The 22,140-nt window shown below is 35.1% G+C and overlaps 1 protein-coding gene across 1 annotated transcript; it reads left to right on the top strand.

The window, feature by feature from the left end:
• The first annotated feature begins 689 nt into the window (after positions 1-689).
• Positions 690-1,334, top strand: RPL10L (ribosomal protein L10 like). Its single transcript, XM_060098132.1, has 2 exons — positions 690-785; positions 867-1,334. The coding sequence occupies exons 1-2, from the start codon at positions 690-692 to the stop codon at positions 1,332-1,334; spliced, it is 564 nt and encodes a 187-aa protein (XP_059954115.1).
• Positions 1,335-22,140: the final 20,806 nt, after the last annotated feature.

The raw sequence follows: 22,140 nt of genomic DNA, 5'->3' as shown, positions 1-22,140 counted from the left end.
CCAATTATGTGGATGCCATTTTGCAAAAAAATCATTCCATATGGGCGAATAAATAAAACAACAAAAGTTTCATGTTTCTTAAGCAATTATCAAGCAACATGTACAACAGATATCTTCTATCCCCATCTCTCCTCTACTCTCGTTTCTTCCTGAGCCTTACCAGCAAGCTCATGCCAAGAAACCACTTTACCCATGGAAGGTGACCATATACCCTTTGAGAAATAGCAACTGATCCACAAATGCTGACAGGAGATATGAGCTCCAGCAAATGGATTATTTAGACAAACCAGACACAAAGTACGACTAGCTGGAGAGACATTACTCATTCAAATTCTAGGAAAATACATCTTTTATAGTTAAGACAAACCTTAGGGCAGAAGTTCTATGCCCGAGAGGGAAAGCCGGAAGGAAACGACACCCTTCGCTGCTGCAGCAAGGTCCAATTCTCTACTTGGACGCCCGCAGGCCAATATACGCAACCGCCTTTCCATCCTGCGCATGTTCCAAATCCCCCAAACGCATGCGTAAAGTATCACTGCATCTATGGTGCGGACGTTGTGAAAGAGTGTCCTCAAGTCCTCTATGGTTCCCGCGCGGGAAGATGGGCAATGTATATGAGGCGCGTGCGCAGGCGTGGAAGCAACCGCTTCCTTTCTCTTCGACGTGCCTCAGAGATACCTGGTGTCGCCATGGGCCGCCGCCCTGCTCGTTGTTACCGGTATTGCAAGAATAAGCCGTATCCAAAGTCTCGCTTTTGCCGAGGTGTTCCTGATGCCAAGATCCGTGTCTTTGACATGGGTCGGAAGAAGGCAAAAGTGGATGAGTTCCCACTCTGTGGACACATGGTGTCTGATGAGTATGAGCAGCTCTCTTCTGAAGCCCTGGAGGCCGCCCGAATTTGTGCCAACAAGTACATGGTGAAAAGTTGTGGCAAAGATGGCTTTCACATCCGAGTGCAACTCCATCCATTACATGTTATCCGCATCAACAAGATGTTGTCCTGTGCTGGGGCTGACAGACTCCAGACAGGTATGCGAGGTGCCTTTGGAAAACCCCAGGGTACAGTGGCCAGAGTCCACATTGGTCAAGTCATCATGTGCATCCGCACCAAGCTTCAGAACAAGGAACATGTGATTGAAGCCTTACGCAGGGCCAAGTTCAAGTTCCCTGGGCGCCAGAAGATTCATATCTCCAAGAAATGGGGCTTTACCAAGTTTAATGCTGATGAATTTGAAGACAAAGTGGCTAAGAAGTGCCTCATCCCGGATGGTTGTGGAGTCAAATACATCCCCAGCCGTGGCCCTCTGGATAAGTGGCGAGCTCTGCACTCGTGAGGTCTTTTGATAGCACTGGCAATTTTGACCATGCTGGTCTGACTTTTGCTCACCAATAAATTTTATTTACGGCAAAAAAAAATTATTTCTTAACTTTTTTATACTTTAAAAATATCCAATTTTTAGAATATAGACTAATAGAGAGATAATTTTTGTGTTAAAATTACCAGAAAGAGTTTTAATGACAAATGATAATTTCATTTCAAGTGAGAGTGAAACAATTTGTATGCCATTTATAGGGAAAGCTGTTGCAATTCTAACCCACACTTTTAACTTAGAGAGTCTAGGGAAATATGTCAAAAGTTTTGTTTGTAGAGAAGTCATAAGTTATACAGCTGTCATTACCTTAAATAAAAAATAGAGAAAAATCTGAGATTTACAGAAAAAATTCTTATTTTTTATAGAAAATAAACAATTGGGATGAAAATAATGGTAAGCATTAGTCATATTTCAATTACAATCTCTTTGAAACTAAAAAGTCTATTCTTAAACTTGTTGCTTATGTTTTCCTTATACATTTCTGCACATAGTTTTTAGAATTACCTGTCACCTCCAATTATCAGCCTTAGGACAATTGGGGACCACTGCCAAAGGTTTCCCCAGACAAGCCTTACATTATCTTACACTCAAGAGACGACAATCCAATCTTTTCTTCATCACAGAAAGGACATAGGTTGACAACCAAGTTCATATTTCTTGATCTGAGTCCCAGTAGAACCAACAAAAAAGAGAAAATGACACTAAATCTGCTGTCTGTTCTCTAAAAGAATCCTAGAGAGAGTTTGCAGTCGTAGGTTTTTGCCCTACATTAGAGTTATGTTGATCATACAGGTGTTTTTCTGCTTTGTTTTATTTTAGAAATTACATAAGCTAAAGTTTCTGGGTCTCTTCTGCATTCTAAAATTCTGGTTATTTAGTTGTTTAGTTATTTGTTATTTAGTCTTCTAAATCTCAATCCTGCAAACAGTGCCCTCAGTTTTCTTTAGCTACTCATTTTCAGAGTCAACATATTAAATAAGGAACAAAAGGAATACTAAATAAACAGTATTGAAACATATGCCTTTAAAATTATTTTCATTTACTTAAAAAAATTTCTATGTCAATCTTAAAATTTTGCATCTGACTTGATACTTCTTTCAGGCTCTTACTATGTCTCCTACTTGTGTATTTTAAGCTAAATTGCTGTTTTAAGCAATAATATTTATTTTATTTAAACAAGGAGGATAACAGGTACTAAAATATGAATGTATAGAAAGGGCTTTTCAATTTCAGTAGCACTTTCTTTGACATGTTTTACTTGATGCTCTAAAACTCTTGAAGTTTTCTAGGAAATTAAGTCCTATGCAATTTGCAAATGAGGGTGTACTTGAGCCAGATCTTCTGACTCCTGTCCAATCCTGTTTACTTTTTACCGAACTGTTTTTCAAAAAAACACCCCTCAACTTCAAAAAAATCAAAATGCCAAACAAAACACAACAAAACATTTCCTTGGTCATGTGTTAATACAACTGTGATGCAGCTTTAAAAATATTTTCCGTCTTCGTTATTCATCCTTATCTTTGGTCTCAAACTTTTCAAACATATTAACCTTCAAACTTGGAACTCTGTACTCACTCACTAAATACAGGGAGGCAGCCAAGCATAAGCCCATGAATGTCCTTGCCCTAAGAGATTGGTAACTATGATTGTTTATGCATATAGATAGGTGGATGAAAAGGAAATGAAAGATTAAAAATTATTACATTAAACAACTAGTAGGAAGCTGTCATCAAGGTTTATTATTTGAGTTTTCCCTACAGTTTTCTATTATAACCTATTATATATAAATTTTATTTCTTTTAATGTTAGAAGAACACTCTCACTTGTTTTTCTTAGCAAAAGTCCTGCTAACATGTTCTTGAAGCCATGATTTCGTTTTTCCAGCATTTTCCTTTTTTCTGGTCATTCTAGTTGTTAAAAAATTGATAAGACAGTTGAACTGAAATATAATTAAATTATATATTGCAGAGCTCTTCATTATTTCTAAATTTCTATTCAAAATGGAAAATTTAATTTGGGAACATATGTATTCAGAATTTCATGCACTACTGCAATGAAACAGAACTATCTGCTCGTTCAAAATAAAAATACAAGTACAGTTAACTAAATTCAAGCAAATATTGCCAGATAAATCTTTTTGATTTAGTTGATGGAATTCTTCAGGTTTTATGGAAAATACTGACTGAATCAGTTATAAAATGGACCATGTACCATATCAGTTTAGTTTTGAAAAGCACATTCCACCAATCATCATTGCATAATCCACCATTTCTTGCCCCCCCCCACAAAATATGGGATTATTCTAAGTGTATTTAGCCTGGAATCCTTAATTTTTTATAAAAATATACACCAGGGGCTTCCCTGGTGGCGCAGTGGTTGAGAGTCCGCCTGCCAACGCAGGGGACATGGGTTCGTGCCCCGGTCCAGGAAGATCCCACATACCACGGAGCGGCTGGGCCCGTGAGCCATGGCCGCTGAGGCTGCGCGTCCGGAGCCTGTGCTCCGCAATGGGAGAGGCCACAACAGTGAGAGGCCCGCGTACCGCAAAAAAAAAAAAAAAAAAAAGGGCTTAGTTCAGTCTGAAAATTTCAGAAACACTGATCTGGGGTCAGGGTGTTGTGTATGAAGCTTGTCCTCCCACATATTGAGTTCATATCCTTTAGATCCAAGTCCCTGTTCATTTATTTAAAAGGCAAAATGTTGAGAGCAATGTTATTTTTCCCCTGCTCCCCAAGTTGCTTGCCAATAGTATGAAGTTTTGTGTGGTTTACTAGGTTTACAGACATGCATGAAGCAAATATTTAGTTAAATACTGAGGTTTCATAATCATGTATATCATAACATGAGCCCAATAGTATTTCAGGTTAAAGGAATCTTGTATGTGTGATGGATGACCTCTTCATCCACTGAACAGAACTTTTTCTTTATGAAAGTGAACAAGCATCCTTAGTAATTAGATGTAAGCATTCTTTAATTATGAAATAAGTATTCCAGTTGATAAAGTACTGACTTTGGAAGGCTTTTTAAAAAGCTTTGCCTCACCTGTCAAATATTTTAATCCATTCACATTTTGGGTTTTCCCTATGGCAGCAAACATTGAGGACTAGATGAGAGATAAGTTACCATGCTGTTTGATACACATGGTAAACCAATACATTATTGACCTGCTTAATCCCTGAGTAAAGAATCTGGCCTTGTCCAAAGCTTTGGGGAGGTAATCTCTAGTGTCTTTTCTTTGACTAAGGACTTTGGTCATATTCACTAGCCTAACAATATGATTTAGAGTGACGGCTGACCATACCAGAAAGACAAATAATGTGATGTAGGTATCAGTTGACCTAGAGACTCAACCATATTTGCAATCAGTCAATCAATCATGGCTGCATAATGGAGTCTCAATAAAAACTCTGGGGCTTGGGCAAGTTTTCCCAGTTGGCAAAACTCCATACTTACTGTCACAAATCAGTGCTAGAAGAGTAATGCATCCTGATTCAATAAGGAGAGGAAAATGAAAACTCCACATTGGGTACTTCTATGGGACTCTACCCTATGTGCTTCTTCCCTTGGCTGATTTTAGTCTGTCTCCTTCCCAGCAACAAACCATAACCATGAGCATAATTGCCTTCAGTGCGTTCTGTGAATTCTTATAGTGAACTATCAAATCAGAAGATGATTTGGGAAATTCCCCAAACTTGCAGTTTGTGTCAGAAGTCAGGACAGTCTTGGGGACTGTGAGTTCTAACTTTGTAGGTGGCTCAGGAGCTCTGTTATTTCTGTTCCTCGCGCCCACACATTTAACAAGCCATGTATAAATGGTGGGGCACTGAAACATAGAGGAGATTGGAAATCTAGTTTATAGTGTCTAGTAGAGTTAAAATATAATAAGCTTAAAAAGTCACAGTTTTTCCTGCTTAAAAATATAATACATATTTATTGAAGAATTAGTATATATGCATGACAAAAATATAAAGATGTAGGCAAGATTTGGGCATGTTTTCTTGCAATAAGTTTATATGTGCCATTTTTGTATCCTGATTTTTCTTTTCTTAAGCATTTTCTGTAAGAATTAATGTTCTTCACATTCTTTTAATAATGGAAAAATACATTTTATCATATGCTTAGTTATAGATCCATATATAGATAGACTTACTTCCAGGTTGTCCATTTCATTGTTCTATTCATATATTCAAGAGCTACCATAGAACTATATAAAAGGCAGCTTCAGCTTATTTACTGATATAACTTGAGGTCAACATCCAGGAGCTAATTAGGCATAGATAAAAGCTTGCTACTTCTGACAAAATAATATTTAGAATGAGGCTTCTTATGAGTCACTGCTCACAAACAACAAAGCATAGATTAGGCACAAATAATGCTAGTGACCAGAATAAAAAAAATATGATGCAGGCAACAACATAAATGAAAATGGAAACTTTTCCTCCTTCACAGCTTCCTTCCCGAGGTACAGGTCCCGTCCCTATTCTTTTGTCTCTGTTTTTTCTTTTTTCTTTTGTCCTACCCAGGTATATGTGGAGTTTCTTGCCCTTTGGGAGGTCTGAGGTCTTCTGCCAGCATTTAATATGTGTTCTGTAGGAGTTGTTCCACATGTAGTGGTATTTCTGATGTATTTGTGGGGAGGAAGATGATCTCTGCGTCTTACTCGTCCACCACCTTGAAGGTCTCCTCATGCATTTTAATAATAAAAAACTTATGTTTCAACAAATTCATTTGAATAGGCCATTTTAACATAATTATATTACCACGTTGTTTCTGGAGAGTTTTGAGGATCATTTTGTTGAAATTCACCATAATACCGTAACATAATTTATGTATATAAGAGTAAAGCTAGACTCAGGGATGACATTTATTTCTTTACTCTATAAAAATATTTTCCCATACATCACTTCCCCAAGATAATTATTTTGGAAGGCATAGAAAAACAAGTTAACCTGATTTTCAAAATGAAGAAATGATACTCAGAAACATTAAGTACTCACCAAAAAATAAAATTTGGTAAGTGGGTAGATCTAGAAGAAAACTCAATTCATTTGTGAGCACTTTTTGTGAAATTTTTTCATCTTTAAAATTTGCCATTGGAGGTCAGCAAAACTGTAGCAGACTATCACTTAGCATCTGAAAGTTAAGCTGGCTCTAGGATGAATTATAAATCAATTGTGGGTCACATCCAGGGTCTGTGGGGTCTGAAACTGATACAATTCTGACGGTCCTCTTTAAGAAAAAGAATGTAAATTACTAATATAAAATTAAAGACAAAGCAGAGATTTAGAATGAGAAAATTAAATTGCAAGTTATATATAGCTATTAAACAAAACTTAAAGCGCAACATTTTTAAAATAGTATATTTTCATTAATTGCCTGATCCACCTTTAAAAGTTTTCTTCCTTATATTTTCTGGCTACGTGCTCTTTGGTCTTTTCTCCATTTGACCATTGTTTTCTAACATTTTTATGAATAATAAAAACTCAATTCATTCTCCTTCAGTAGGATTGTTGACATTTGTATTGATAACATATAAAAGTTTCTTTCAACCTCATAACTAATATCACTAATGCTATGTACAGCTTTAGAATTATTGTCAAATTGAGAGAAACTTTTCTTTTTCACATATGAACTGTAATATTTCAAAGAACTTCAGTTTTCTTTGGGTCATGACCACTCTCAAATTTTAATGGATAAACCTGTGAACCAATTTACAGTTGATATATTCCTTGCAATACAGTGTTGGGAAGGCTGGAAACCACTAATCCCATCTCTCCTCCAAAGAGCTGATTGTGTGCATTTCCTTCCAACTTTGGGCTCAGTGATATCACATTGGTAGGTTTAATTGACTGTGGTGGGAGTATTTACACTGTTGGCAAAAACTATAAATCAGCACTTTTGTTTATTTTTTTTTTCCAGAGAGCTAGTTATTAAACAAGTACCAGCACACCATTGTTAATACCTTCTCCCAAGTTATATGTTTCCTTCACTGGGATTACCACTTCATGTCAGGTCAGTTGGAAATTTACATCTTTTTCTCATAAGTTCAGACAATTTATTATTCTCCATTGATTGCATTAGGAAACAATCCAAGGGCCTATTTGTAACTTCAATTACAATTTTTTTTAATTAATTAAAGCTATTGATAGGATCTGAAATTTGTTTTGGCAACAATTTAATTCTTGATTACAGAAATCTTTCTATTGATGTTATTTATCTTTATTACATCTGTTTTATAGTCCATCAATTTTTACCAATTTTTGTCAGTTATTTAATAAGTAAACTTGAAAGTAAAGCAAAATGAAGAGTCTATGGTTTTCACTTGTACCAAGCGAGATGTCCCAAAATGTCTTTCCAAGTTGCAGAAAAAATGGTGTATTTTCAGCTGTGTCAGTTGTTTAAATAAATGCCTCTTTGACTATATGTCTTCATATCACAATGCTAGATGAGTCAGCATACAGAGTTATCAGAATACTCTTAGAAGCAATTGCAACACCAGAACCACTAACAACAACTTATCTATATGTTGATGTGACTGCCAACCACATAAATGTACCTATTAAGCCCATACTAAATGCATCCTCTAATAACGTCCTTTTAGCCAGACCCCCAGATTGCAAAAGCCATTCCAATGCTGTTTGGCCTCAGGGAAAGTGTGAAGGAAGGGAAGTGGGAGTGCAGAAGAGACTGCAATTTTTTTTTCTTTGGTTGTTTCAATGTATTCCTGTTAATGAGAATAGAAATATTAACCAATATTCATTTTAACAGCAGGCAAAAGATATGAATGGACATTTCACCAAAGAAGATATATGGGTAGCAAATAAACACATAAAAAATACTCAAAATTATGAGTCATTAGAGAAATTCAAGGTAAAAACTACAATGGGATTCTACTCCTACACGCCTATTAGCATGGCAAACGTTAAAAACACTTATCATAGCAGTTGCTGGTGAACACATGGAAGAACTCTTAACTCTTATTCACGTGGAACTTTTATTCAGTGCTGGGTGAAACATATGGTAGAGCCACTTTAGAACACAATTTGGTAGTTTGTAAAAATTTTAAATATTCACCTGCCATGTGACAAAGCATTGCACTCCTACATATTAACACAAGAGAAATAAAATCATAGCCTGAATAGAATTCTAAATCTGCTTCATGCCCATTGAATTCAGGTGTCTAAAGGCATTTTCATTTTGTACGATCTCTGTCTCCTTGAGTCCAATGTGGTGGTGTTTCTAGTGATATAATTCCTTTAAATATTTTTTAGGGTTCTGTGAAACCTAGGCATAGATAAAGAATTCTAGGGCTTCCCTGGTGGCGCAGTGGTTGGGAGTCCGCCTGCCTATGCAGGGGACGCGGGTTCGTGCCCCAGTCTGGGAAGATCCCACATGCCGTGGAGTGGCTAGGCCCGTGAGCCATGGCCGCTGAGCCTGCATGTCCGGAGCCTGTGCTCTGCAACGGGAGAGCCCACAGCAGTGAGAGGCCCGCGTACCGCAAAAAAAAAAAAAAAAAAGAATTCTGCCAAACATTCAAAGAAGACATTGTGGACTTCTCTGGTGGTCCATTGGTTAAGACTCTGTGCTTCCATTGCAGGAGGCACAGGTTTGATCCCTGATCGGGGAACTAAGATACCACATGCCATGTGGCCAAAAAAAAAAAAAAAAGTGCATTTCCCCAAAGAAGACTTAATGCCAGTTTCTTACACACTATTCCAAAAAGTAGAAGGGGTAGAAATACTCACCAGCTCATTTTAAGGCCAGTACTAACCTTGATACAAAAATCCGACATAGAAATCACAAGGAATGAAACCTACAGATCAATATTCATTATAAATGTAGATGTAAAATCCTCAACAAAACCTTAACAAACTAAATCCAGGAAATATAACAATTATTATATGCTATAATCAAATATATTATTATATGCTATAACCAAATATATTATTATATGCTACAATCAAATGAGATTTGTCCCAAGAATGCAAAATTGGTTTAATTCAATACAACATATATTAATAAAATAAAAGATAAAAACCACTTGATGATCCCAATAGACATAGAAAAAACATGTGATGAAATCCAGTGCCCTTTCATAACAAAAACATTAAACAAATGAGGAGTCAAAGGGGGACTTCCTCAACCTGAAAAAGGGTGTGTATGAAAGTCTGTAGGTAACATCATACCTAACAGAGAAAGAATAAATCATTTTATTTATTTATTTGGGGGAATAAATCATTCCCCCAAAGATCAGGAACAAGACAAGGATGTTTTTCTCTCACACTTCTACTCAACATTGTGGTGGAGATTCTATCCAGAGCAATAGACAAAAATAAAATAAAGTCACACATTGGAAAAGAAGAAGGAAAACTATGTTTATTTGCAGATGTTATCTTCTTTATAGAAAATATCAGGAATTCAAAAGAAGAGAAAATAGTAGAACTAATACATGTATTTAGTAAGATTGCAAGATACAAGATCAATATATAAAAATCAATTGTGTTTCTTTACACTAGCAATGAAAACCCCCAAATTAAGAAAAATATTACATTATCATTAAACATTCCATAGCATTAAAAAGAAAAAAATAGTTAGGAATAAATTTAACAAAAAAAGTTGAAGGCTTGTACACTGAAAATTACAAAACATTGTTGAAAAAATGAAAGATCTAAATAAACAGGAAGACACCCATGTACATGGAATAGAAGACTTAATATTGTTAAGATGGCAGTACTCCCCAAGTTGATCTAAAAAACCAATGCTATTGCTATCAAAATCCTGGCTGATTTTTTTGCAGAAATTGTTAAGCTGATCCTAAAATTCATATAGAAATGCAAGGGATTCAAACTAGCCATTACAGTCTAGAAAAAGATAAAAGTTGTAGGACTCACATTTCCTAATTTCATAACTTACTGTAAAGCTATAGTAATCAAAATAATGTGGTATAAACATAAGGATAAACATATAGATAAATAGAATATAATTGAGAACCCCCCAAAAGCCCTTATATTTATGGGCTACTGAATTATGACAAAAGTGTCAAGAAAATTTAATGAGGGAATAAACAGTCTTTTCAATAAATGGTTCTAGGACAACACGCAAAAGAATAAAGTTGGACCCCTTCAAACCACATAAAAAAATTAACTCAAAATGGATTATAGAACTAAATGTGAGACCTAAAAATATAAGACACTTAGCAAAGGAGTAAAACATCAGGGTTTTTTAATGTAGTAACAAAAGCATAAGTGATAAGGAAAAACTGGATACATTGGACTTCATCCATTTTTAAAAGTTTATGCTTCAGGATATTTTCATGAAAGTGAAAAGACAATCTATAGAATGGGAGAAAATATTTTTTAACATATATCTATTCACACTGATTAGCGTATGCTGGCTAATTTATGTAATATTTAACTATAGTGTGCCCTCAAAAAAATTTTTTAATGACTTAAGCCAAATTGTAGGATAATTGGAATGTGTCAAAATGTACATTGGAACAATTCTAACAATTGCTTTTATGCAGCTTGAAATAATTTATGAGATGTACAGAGTATCCTCATTAATAACATATTGTAATATGAGCTAGCCTGGATACTTTGCCTCTCCTTTCTGCTTTGATATATTTAATACAAATAAAATACATATATTTAAAAAAAGAAAAAACAGTATTTTGAAAAACTCTGTATGATGCATATTGTGTTCAGGCTCAGTTCTTCCTAGAAATAAATGCTAATAGTAAAATGTGGGTAGAATTAAATCTAAGAATAATGTTTTAGAGAAGTATAAAATATTAAGGAAATACACTATTAATGACCTATTTAGGTTAGTGTGCAGTAATACTCTTAAGCAACTCTTACTAATTTGCTAATGCTTACTAACTTTGAAAAAAATCCCACCAAGCATTTCAGGACCTGTTTTGGTTTTTTTTTGTTTGTTTGTTTTTATTTTGGTCTTTTTTTTTTTAGTTTTTTAGTTTTTTTTTTTTTTTTTATGTGGACCATTTTTAAATTCTTTATTGAATTTGTTGCAATATTGTTTCTGTTTTATGTTTTGGTTTTTCGGCCATGAGGCATGTGGGATCTTAGCTCCCCAACCAGGGATTGAACCCTCACCCCCTACATTGGAAGGTGAAGTCCTAACCACTGGACCACCAGGGAAGTCCCAGGACCTGTGTTTTGTTTTCCACAAAACATCATTATTAGAAGATACAATTCTTGATATTCTAGATGTTGCAGCATTTAGAGTTTGTACAAAGTCCGTCACTGATGTAATCAACCAACATATTTAATTATTATAAAACAGTTAATTGATTTCTTCAGATGAACAGCATAAATATTTAGAGTTAAAATCTATATGGGCATAAATATTGTAGGGTAACTTTTCATTCTCATCATTGATCCTATGTTGCAGTCCCAACTTATCTTTACTGTGTGATGGATAGTTTCACCCTCTTAAAAAATAGAAAGAATTTCACTGTCTGGTACATCAAGATTCACATATTCTCTCCTAATTATAACAGTGGCAGTACCTCTCTCAAATCGGTGGCACAGTGAATCAAATTCTTTCTCTTGAATACAGCTGTATGTATCTGGCAGCCCCAAACTTGTTAAATCTCAGTGCTTGGAATGGCATTTCTTTCTCTATTTCTTAAACAAAGTCTCCAATTTTAATTAAGATTTAAACTAAGGTAAAACCTAGATTGTGAATTGCATGCTTTTTACCTAATTTAGTTAGCCAACAGAATAGTTCTGAAAATTTCTGAAAGAGCAGAAGACCAGTGTTACAAAATTAATACTGTAGATGTGTTCTCACAACAGAAATATTTTCATAACATCTGTTTGCAAATACATTTTTTAAATTTCAGTTGACTTTGGATCAAATTAAAATCAGTAAAAGTTTTTTATATAGAATTAAAATGATCCAGTCGGTTAATCAGTAAAGATCTGTTGAGTGCCAAGTGTTCAGTTCTTCTCTACTCTGTGCCAGATGTGTGGGAGAACATGATAAGAATAGATGTGGGAAATCTAATTTGGAAGATAAGAAGTGTGCACATGACAGATAACTAAAAACTCAAATCACACCACGATGATTACAATATAGTTGGTACCATGTAGTATGCACAGTTAGAGCTATAAAAAATTGGATGGAAGTAATAGTTTCTTAAGATTAGATGATGAAAAGTCTCTTAGAGTTTCCTGTCACGAATCCAAATGAGTCCTCCTTTGTTTATTCAAAGATGACACTTCTGAGTAGTATCTGACAGGTAACTTATTTTTAAATCTTCTGTATTTCCAGAGTCTCCCTTCCTTTTTTCTCTCCCTACCATTGGCAGTACCCTACAATCTGCTGGAATGAATGAGACCCTCTTTTATGCTAGAAGTGCTTTAGACAAAAGTCTTGATATAATCACCAGTGAGGCACATAAATTAGATTTGCAGCATACTGAATACTGAACAATTGTTCAGGCGCACACATTACTCATTTTTATCTATTTAGTTTTTGGAACCTTAGGTTGGGGGCATTCAACAAGGCCCAGCTCTGATAGGAAGAAAAGTGGAAGTCAGCTTTTCTTGTAGTTTATTTGCTCTCAGAGAGCAAGTGTATGTCTTTATGACATATATTTTCTATAGTTTCTGGAACTACCTTAGCTAAATAAATATTACTTTCTTTGTTTGACAGGCATGAAGGTCTGCAGCCCATGCTAATATTTTTTCATTTCAGCACATCACCTCTTGATGGAGGATTGTAAACTTCTTCTACTTGTTGCCCTTGGTCCTGCCCCACATAACTTACGCCTTCAAGAAGTTTGGCATTATGCTCAACTCAGGTCTTTCTGAGGGGGAATAAATTGGATAACTATCACACTAAATTATCATTATTTGTTATTTTGTCACATCAGTGTGTTGTTAACAACTCATAGTGATTTTAGTGATCATTAATATCTGCTAAATATATCCTGTATACCCTAATCAAGCATAGAAGGAATGATTCATGTTTTGTTTGAGGCTAACAAGGTTCTCTGTGTCATTTAAGCTCATGTCACTCAGATTAGGTGCAAGGGGTAAGGGAACAAGGTTGCCTGAACTTAGTGCTGGGCGACTAAGAAATTTATCAGTAAGACGTAAAATCAAATAAGGAGAAAATTCATTTTTAACCTTGTTAGTAGGATAAGTTTTACTGACTGGGGCAATTCAATTGGGCATTTGGGAAATAGGAGAGGAGCACAAGGCCTGCAACAGGCAAGTGACAAAAGAAAGAAACATATCAGAGTTAAGATGCTGGGTTCTCAGGTAAGTGATAAGGAAGCAGTCAAAATAAGACACAGTATAGAGTAGAAGAGACCTTAATCCAGACAAAGGAGGGTGCTATGTAAAAGCAAGAGTAATATTCTGGGCTGAGGAACTTGTTTAAAATCTGTGATATAATGTGAGTTCAAAATATATTTCATTTTTTAATACTGCTCTTAAAAAGTGTTTTTAATTAATTAGTATATTTTCCATTTAAATTAGGTACAAAAGTAGGCAAGACTAACCCATCAGTTTAGAAGTCAGGATAACAGTTACCCTTGACAGGGAGAGTTAGTGATTGACAGGCATAAGAGGTACTTCTGGAGGCTGGTAACGTTCTGTTTTCTTGATCTGTGTGTACTTACAGGGTTGTGCTTAGTTGGTGTAAATTCATTTTTATATTTACTAGATGTGTACTTTTAGGTGAATGTTATATTTCAATAAAAATGTTTTTTTTTCAAATTAAGAAATCAGTAGGTTTAAAAGGAAAGTCACCTCTGTACTGCATCTGCCTTAAGTGAATGGTTTTGTAGGCCGCTCTCAAGCCTGGAGAGATGAGCCAGTGAAGCAGGGTGGTTTCTGCCTCTCGGTTCTCGAGCCCCCAACTGTGCTTCATGCACCTGTTCAGCATTAAACACTAATATGGAGAAAGCATCATCATTCTGTGTTGAGGGTGAAGTAGACAAATGAGAAATACAGTAATGACTTTGATACTTCTCCACTCATAGGACTCAGGTAGGATATCCTTAAACACTAGGTCATTTTTCTCAAAGTAGATCTGGCTAGCAGTGTATATTTGTAACCCCAAATGGACCAGAAAGTGACTGTATTTTGCTTCCAGGTTGTTATCGTTGTGGCTGTTGTTTTTAATCATGGACACCCCAAGAGGTCAGGCTGGGTCTCAGCAGCTACATCCTGTAACCCAGATCTGAGTTTTGTTAGTGCTCCCTCCTCCCTTTGTCCTCCCTCTGCCCCCCCACCCCGCCCACCGCCAGCTCTTGTCCTTTGCATTACAGTGAAGTTGTCATAGACCCTGTCTTCCACGTGCTAGTATATTGAGAGTAAAGTCTTTATTTTCTGTTGGATTTTTCATTCAGGTCAGATGAGATATGGTGTGATAATTCATTTTATGTGTCAACTTGACTGGGGCACAGAGTGCCAAGATATTTGGTCAAACATTATTCTGGGTGTGTCTGTGAGGATGTTTTTGGATGAGATTAACATTTGAATCAATAGACTGAGTAAAAGCAGGATTGCCCTCCCTAATGTGGGTGACCCTTACCCAATCAGTTGATGGCCTGAATAGAAAAAAAAAAAAGAAAGGCCGAACCTCCTTAGAAAAAAAGAAGCTCCTCCTCCCTGGTTGTGTGAGTTTCATATATATATATATATGAAGTGGTATATTACCTTGTTGGATTGTAGAACTTTTAAACTATGTGTTAATTAACTCAGTTGATGCTTTAAGATAACTGCCTGACTATAGTACCTAACCCAGCTACAAAAGCCAGAGAAGAGCCACAAGTAGGAACTAATCTATCTCTAAGGGCACTTAACCAGGTCTACTTAATCTTAGTGAAAGGGTTAGGGTTAGGGTTATGGGTTAGGGTAAGGGTTAGGGTTACTTAAGTTTAGTGATATCAAAGGTCACACCAGTTTAATAGAATTTATGACTTTTTAAATGAATAGTAATCAAGTATTTTGACAGAAAACTTCCTCATTGTCACAGGACATTTTGGATTCTGCAACCCAGATTAATAAAATAGTTCCTAGGATGTATAGCATAGTTACTAAACATATTTCCAGCTAAATACAGTGTTACAGTGCTTCTTCTTAATTTAGAGGCTTTCTACCTAGACATGTCAAGAAAACAGATTCTATTTAAAATAGCTAAATGCTCTTAAAGCTTAGGAGTGTGTTAGAGTTTAAACTTTTTTAAGTGGATAACTATTGTTTGGATGCTATTCACAGATATTTCAGTGACCAATGGCTTATTATTACACTTGGAAATTAGAAATGTTACCGCATCATACCCATGAATAAAATCTGAAAGCAAAATATTGATCAATGACTAGGAAAATACAAACATTCTGCATTGAGTTTTAAATTTATAAAAATTTAAAAAGTGTTCTTGTTTAAAAAGCATATGACTGAAAACAACAGATGTATTTTGGGGATTCTCTACCTGAGAATGACATGACATCTGTGCTTCAGCAACATGGGAAAGCCTGGGCACTTTGAATTAAAACTTTTGAAGGCACTTCAGGGTTCAGCAAGAGAGACCAGCTGGCAAAACCAAACAGTAATGTTTTCCTTGGAAAAGTCCATTTAGAGAAAGAATTGCAAATTCCTCAAATTATAGAGGAAAACACTGTGCCAGAACTACGGACTTAAGTTCTTTGAATTTTATGGAACTCATCAATGAAGACACCAGAGTTTCTTCAGGGTTTGTACAGAAGGCAAACCTCACATCCTCATAGATAACGTGGTAAAAGAATAAATGGTTGATTGGCTCTTCAACATAATGAATAGTACAGATTTATAAGGGAAAAGAAAGCAAACCTTAGAAAAGTTGATAAAATGTAGCAATGGAAAGATGTGTGTAAGCAGGCATTTTAATTGTTCTGTTGATGGGAGTTTAAAATGGCACACCTTTTAGAATGGATAATCAGGAAATATTAGTCAATATTTATCATGTGCAAACTCTTACTCCACTATTCTATTCTACCTTTAAGGTTTTATTCTAAAGAAATAATAAACAAGTTGGTGTATTGTTAACTAAAATAGAAAATTTATAGAAAATTTAAATGTCCTACAGTAAGAAATAGGAAATAAATAGAATAGTAATATACTGTTATAAAGCTGTTACAGTGAGAAGGGTTAAAGTTATGTTTAAAAGGGTAAGATTGCACTGACACTAAAGCAATTGAATTAGACTATAAAATAAACAAGGTAAGAAAAATTTGGATAATTGTATAGGCATAGAATCCCCGGACACTGTCCAACTGATTTCTCCAAGCACCTGAGGGATTTCTCTGGCCTCAGGAATATGCACAGCAAGCCTGAAGTGCCAGGAAGTTCACACCCTTGTGGGCAGCCCACAGCCAATAATGCCTGGGATTTGGTGAATAAATACTCTCAGTTTCTCACTCACTTGGTGGGGCAACTCCATATCACATTCACTGCAGTTTTCCTGAGGTTCCCAGCAGGATTGAGCCTCTGTCTCCCACAGGGATAACTTATCCATTAATTCTCCCCAGTGGGCTTTCTTCATGTCTGCATATCCCTTCTCCTCTATGGGTACTCCTGGGTTTACCTCCCAAATAAAACAATTTCCTTTCCAATTTTATTCAGAGTCTGCTTATAGGAGACCCCAACCTAAAGCAATACTTTTGTGTCTGTTGTATAGCTTGTGTGTACGTGTGTGTGCATGTTTATAAGGCAATAGAAATGGACACCAAAATGTTAACAGTGCTTCTCTGCGCAGCATGGTTAGAAGTGATATTTATACTTGTCTGTGTTATATGATTTATTTTTGAGGATGTGTTATTTGTAGAAGGAAGATTTGTGGACCCAAAAGGCAGTGCACTGGGCCTCCTGGGTACACTGAGTCCTAGGCTGAGGAAAGATACACTTCGGATGGGGAAGAGAGGATGTTTGCAGTTCATATACTGCCTTCTTCCAGAAGGATTGCCCTTTCTATTCTGGAACTTGGCAGGATATAGGCTGAAGGTGAATTCCTCAGTGGACCGGCAGTGAGCAACTGGAGCAGGCAAAAAATAAAGGAAATGATGGGGCTCTGTTATAAAAGGAAGAGAAACCCAAGCCTCCTGGCTTTCCTATAGCATGTCAGTTTAGCCCACAAAGAGAATGATTTACTAATTTCTTTTCTTGCTAGAAGACCCCTTCTGTCATCTTGACTGCTGTTTTTCGTAATTGCTTTTAAAAAGAACTAACCCATTTAAAATAACTGAGGTCTATTAAAATAATGTAAAAGAATATGTGTACCAATGTCTTCATACCATGGTGAAGGCATATTCTTAGAGCAGCATAAGTTCACATAAGGAATGTCAACATTGAATATATATTTTGAAAAGAACACAAATGTTAAAGAATAGAACTACAGATTACTTAGACAGTCCCCATTAATTTTTTTTTATTTTGAAAGACAGTGATTTATTAACATATTATTTGCTTGTAAAATTATCTACTTACTCCCTAATAATTAGGAGTAGTTTTTGTTATAAAAATTAGACATCTTGGGCTTCCCTGGTGGCGCAGTGGTTGAGAGTCTGCCTGCCGATACAGGGGACACGGGTTCGTGCCCCGGTCCGGGAAGATCCCACATGCCGCAGAGCGGCTGGGCCCATGAGACATGGCCGCTGAGCCTGTGCGTCCGGGAGCCTATGCTCCGCAATGGGAGAGGCCACAACAGTGAGAGGCCCACGTACCACAAAAAAAAAAAAAAAAAAAAAAAAAAAAAATTAGACCTCTTGCTCAAAATTTGATTTCACTCATTAAATTAATGAACTAAAAGATAAATTAAAAAACATACATTTCAACTGTGTTATTCATTAATGTCATGGATTGGTGATTTTACCTTATTAAGCATTAATATGCTGTTCACTCCATTTAATTCTAAGTTGAACAAAAATTTAGCAGGATTTTTTATTTACTAAAATTGTATATAGTTCTACTATTTATTTTATTCTACTCTAAAACTAGGAAATAGCAGGAAAACACAGGTTAGTTGTAAGCCACACTTTCAAATGCATTAAATCTATACTATAAACATACTAGATCAACTAGACAGTTTTTGAACATTTTTGTAGGAAAATATAACTACACATTTTGGTATTTTGATTATGGAACAGAAAAAAAAGATTAACTGCCGAATAAAATTTATCACCTTTGCTACTGTGATACTTGCACTATATTCTATTTGGTCAAGTGAAATTTAAAGTTGTATCTATAGCACTACTGAATAATTGTATGGGGCAAAATTGTGTTTAAGAAACATAAGTCATAAAATAATGCTTAGGAATTCTCTGTCATGTGTAGATTCATATTATTTGCTGAAAGTCCAAATCGTTATCACAAAGATTTAGTCTAAAGCACAAACTGATTTTGGAGCACTTCCACTTTGTGTATCAAGAAAGTGAAAATATAAAATAGAATCAATGAATCTCCTTGTGCACAATAGAGATTAAGCAGGGTTTATTATTAAGAATAAATTATTATAGTGTAAACATGGGATTTTATGTACTGGTTTATATGTGAAATTTGATCTGGTGTTTCACTAATGGAACTAAGAGGCAAAAAGTCTGAAGCAAATATTTTAAAATATATGCTACAAGACATTTCCTATATAAGGCATTTTTATACAAAGTTTTTTCAAGCTAATATTTGATAAAATTTTAAATATTTTATTTTAGCAGAACTCAAAGACAAATGTTCAGAGCAAAGTAAAAAATATGCTATTGAATTGACCTACTCAATGTCATTTTTGTCAATAGGTACAAGTTGAAATATTCTTAAAATAAGCATATATAGCATAAAGGTAAAGCTTAGCTTGGGGAAATACTAACTGCCGATCAAGTCTTTTTATTAAAGTATTCATTGTAGAACAATTTGTAGAATAATGTGGTAAGGTCTACTTTCCGATGATGTGAATGGAGCTATGCGTTCAATTAAAAGTTAAAATTTCCTATCTGGTACAAAAAAAATCTTCTTTAGTACAAAAATATTCTCAGGACTAAGATAATAAACTGATTTTTTGTGTTTTATGGATATCAGTAATATTTTAACAGTCTAGAGCCCTTTCCCTTTTGACATTTCATTATACTTATATGACTGAATTTTAATGTTAAAAGAGATAAATGATTAAAAATTCAATGAAAGTAGTATATTATTTTAAAACACATTTTTGCCTCATACATGAACCTCTAATTACTTGCATTTCCATGTTTGACTAAAATGGAACAAATAAAATAACCATCTATTTTATTGTTTGTTATTAATTATTAATTATTAATTGTGGTTGTTTTATTTACTTATTATTTCTTGGGTATTTTGCTAAGCATTTAACATACGTTAATTCATGCAATCATCAACCATGTTAAAGAGATTAATTTATTGTTCCAATTTAATAGATAAGATTATTGAAGCTAAGTGCTCATCTAAGTTCACACAGCTCTTAAGTGGCCAAGTTGGGATTTCAGTTAGTTTTAATTCAGAACCTAGGCTCGGATTACTTAGTATAACCATGAAATTCTCCTCTTGCTTCTTTGTAAATATCATACTACTTTCTCTATTCTTATGTTCAAAACTCTTTACAAGAATTTAATATTTTATTTAAAAATTTGTATTTCTACACTTTTTTCTATATCATTTGAAAGGCTGTCATACAAAAACACCACCCCAAAACTGTCAGTAATGTACATCTTGTACTCATGCTCTCTTCCTCAATTCCTTAGATTAGGAGAGAGTAATTTTAGAATGTTTCTATTTTGTATGGGCAGTGATCAAGCCCATCATTGTAGAGTGGTAAAAAACATCTGTCCTGCAATTAGATTGGTGTCACATCCTTGTTCATTTACTGACCATCTGCCATTGGGAGAGTTAATTATCTGCTCTTTGCCTCTGATTCCTTATTTTTTTATTTTTTTATAAATGTATTTATTTATTTTTAGCTGCATTGTGTTTTCGTTGCTGTGCGCAGGCATTCTCTAGGTGCAGAGTGCGGGGGCTACTCTTCATTGCAGTGCGAGGGCTTCTCATTGTGGTGGCATCTCATTGCAGAGCATGGGCTGTAGGCACACAGGCTCAGTAGTTGTGGCTCACAGGCTCTAGAGCGCAGGCTCAGTAGTTGTGGTGTACAGGCTTAGTTGCTCTGTGGCATGTGGGATCTTCCCGGACCAGGGCTCGAACCCATGTCCCCTGCATTAGCAGGTGGATTCTTAACCACTGTGCCACCAGTGAAGTCCCTCCTTATTTGTAAAATAAGCAAACCAGCAATACTTCTGCAGTTGTGGTGATGATTAATGTATGTACACTGTTTCAAATGGTAACTAGTAATTTTAGGTATTATAATGAAGGTAGTGATAGGTAATAAAATATGTAAGGTGCTCACATCCTTCCTCTATACCATGGGTCCCTATTCCTATTTATTTTTTACTTTATTTCCTCTTCCTTATAAATCTTGGTGACCTTTTTTTGGAAAGATATTTCACTTTTTATTGCATTAAATGTACAAGCTTCCTTGATACAAGGGAAAAAAAAAACTTGGTAACTTGCAGCAAGTTTATATTGTTTCTGTTCTTTTGGCCCAGTGCACAAAGTATAAATTCAGTTACTTTCTAATCAATCACTACAAGTATGTGGGTTTGGTATTGCATACTGGTTGGTTAATAGCTCTAATGATGTTCCCAGTGGTAGGATGGCTTTTTTAGCGCAAGTTTCAATCTTCACTAATATTCCTGTGCAACATTCTCTTTTATCATTTTGTCATTTTCCTGATGGATTTTCGTACACTGAGGTATTTGTAAAATCTATCAACTGTCAATTTTAGTATTACATTTTCATTACAAAAGGTAAGCTTTCTAAATGTTTCATTTCTAGCTTACAAATGATCACTTCTTTCCCTTTCATGAGAATCATTTCCTTCTCATTATAAAACAGCTTATAAAATCCAAATTCATCCTAAATTTCTTCATCTGCAAAGATACACAATAAGATGTATCTTGGGTATTTTCAAGTAACTCTATATTCCTCTATTATTCCAGTGAATTAGTAATAATAAAATCATCTTTTGAGACTTAAAGCAAATGCCTTTAATGTTCCTAGAATCAAACTAAGAGGATACATCTCTAGGAAAATTCTAATTTATCTATTTCTTCCTGTATCATCTTATTGTAAACATCTAACATTTCAGAATTAACTTTTTGAGCAATTAATTTAAATAATTAAAGAATAATAGTAATTTTAAAATTCAGATCCATTTTCAGTAAGATATATTTTGGTAGTTTATGATTAAGTATACTCACATAAGTATTGTGTGTCTCATTAAATTTAATGTTTCAAAGGAATTTGATTTTTTTCTCTATCAAGTCTAGTGACATGTTCCTAGAAAAATAAAATTGACTATTGAAGATAAAAGAGCAAGGCAAACATGTTCTGGACCCTGCTCAAAATTACTTTCTGAAACTTATTACGGAGGACTAATAAGCTAGAGCAGGTAATAAGTAACAGGCAGGAAATTACAGCCCATATATGTAGAAAACCACAAAGAATATGGAAATAACATTTTCATTAAATGTAGATTTATCTAATAATCTAATTTGGCCTTAATATTTTGAGGCTTCCAAAGCCTTTGAAAACTTGATGATAGCTATGGACTCCCCCCAGAAAAATGTACATCCTAAAGTCTATCCAAGTAAGAACCAAAGGTAAAGAACAATCTTAGTTCTGTCAACACAACAAGT

This window comes from Mesoplodon densirostris, chromosome 4, assembly GCF_025265405.1.
Source record: "Mesoplodon densirostris isolate mMesDen1 chromosome 4, mMesDen1 primary haplotype, whole genome shotgun sequence".
Classification (NCBI taxonomy): Eukaryota; Metazoa; Chordata; class Mammalia; order Artiodactyla; family Ziphiidae; genus Mesoplodon; species Mesoplodon densirostris.
The sequence above is the reverse complement of the archived record's forward strand: the minus strand, read 5'-3'. Positions and strand labels throughout refer to the sequence as shown.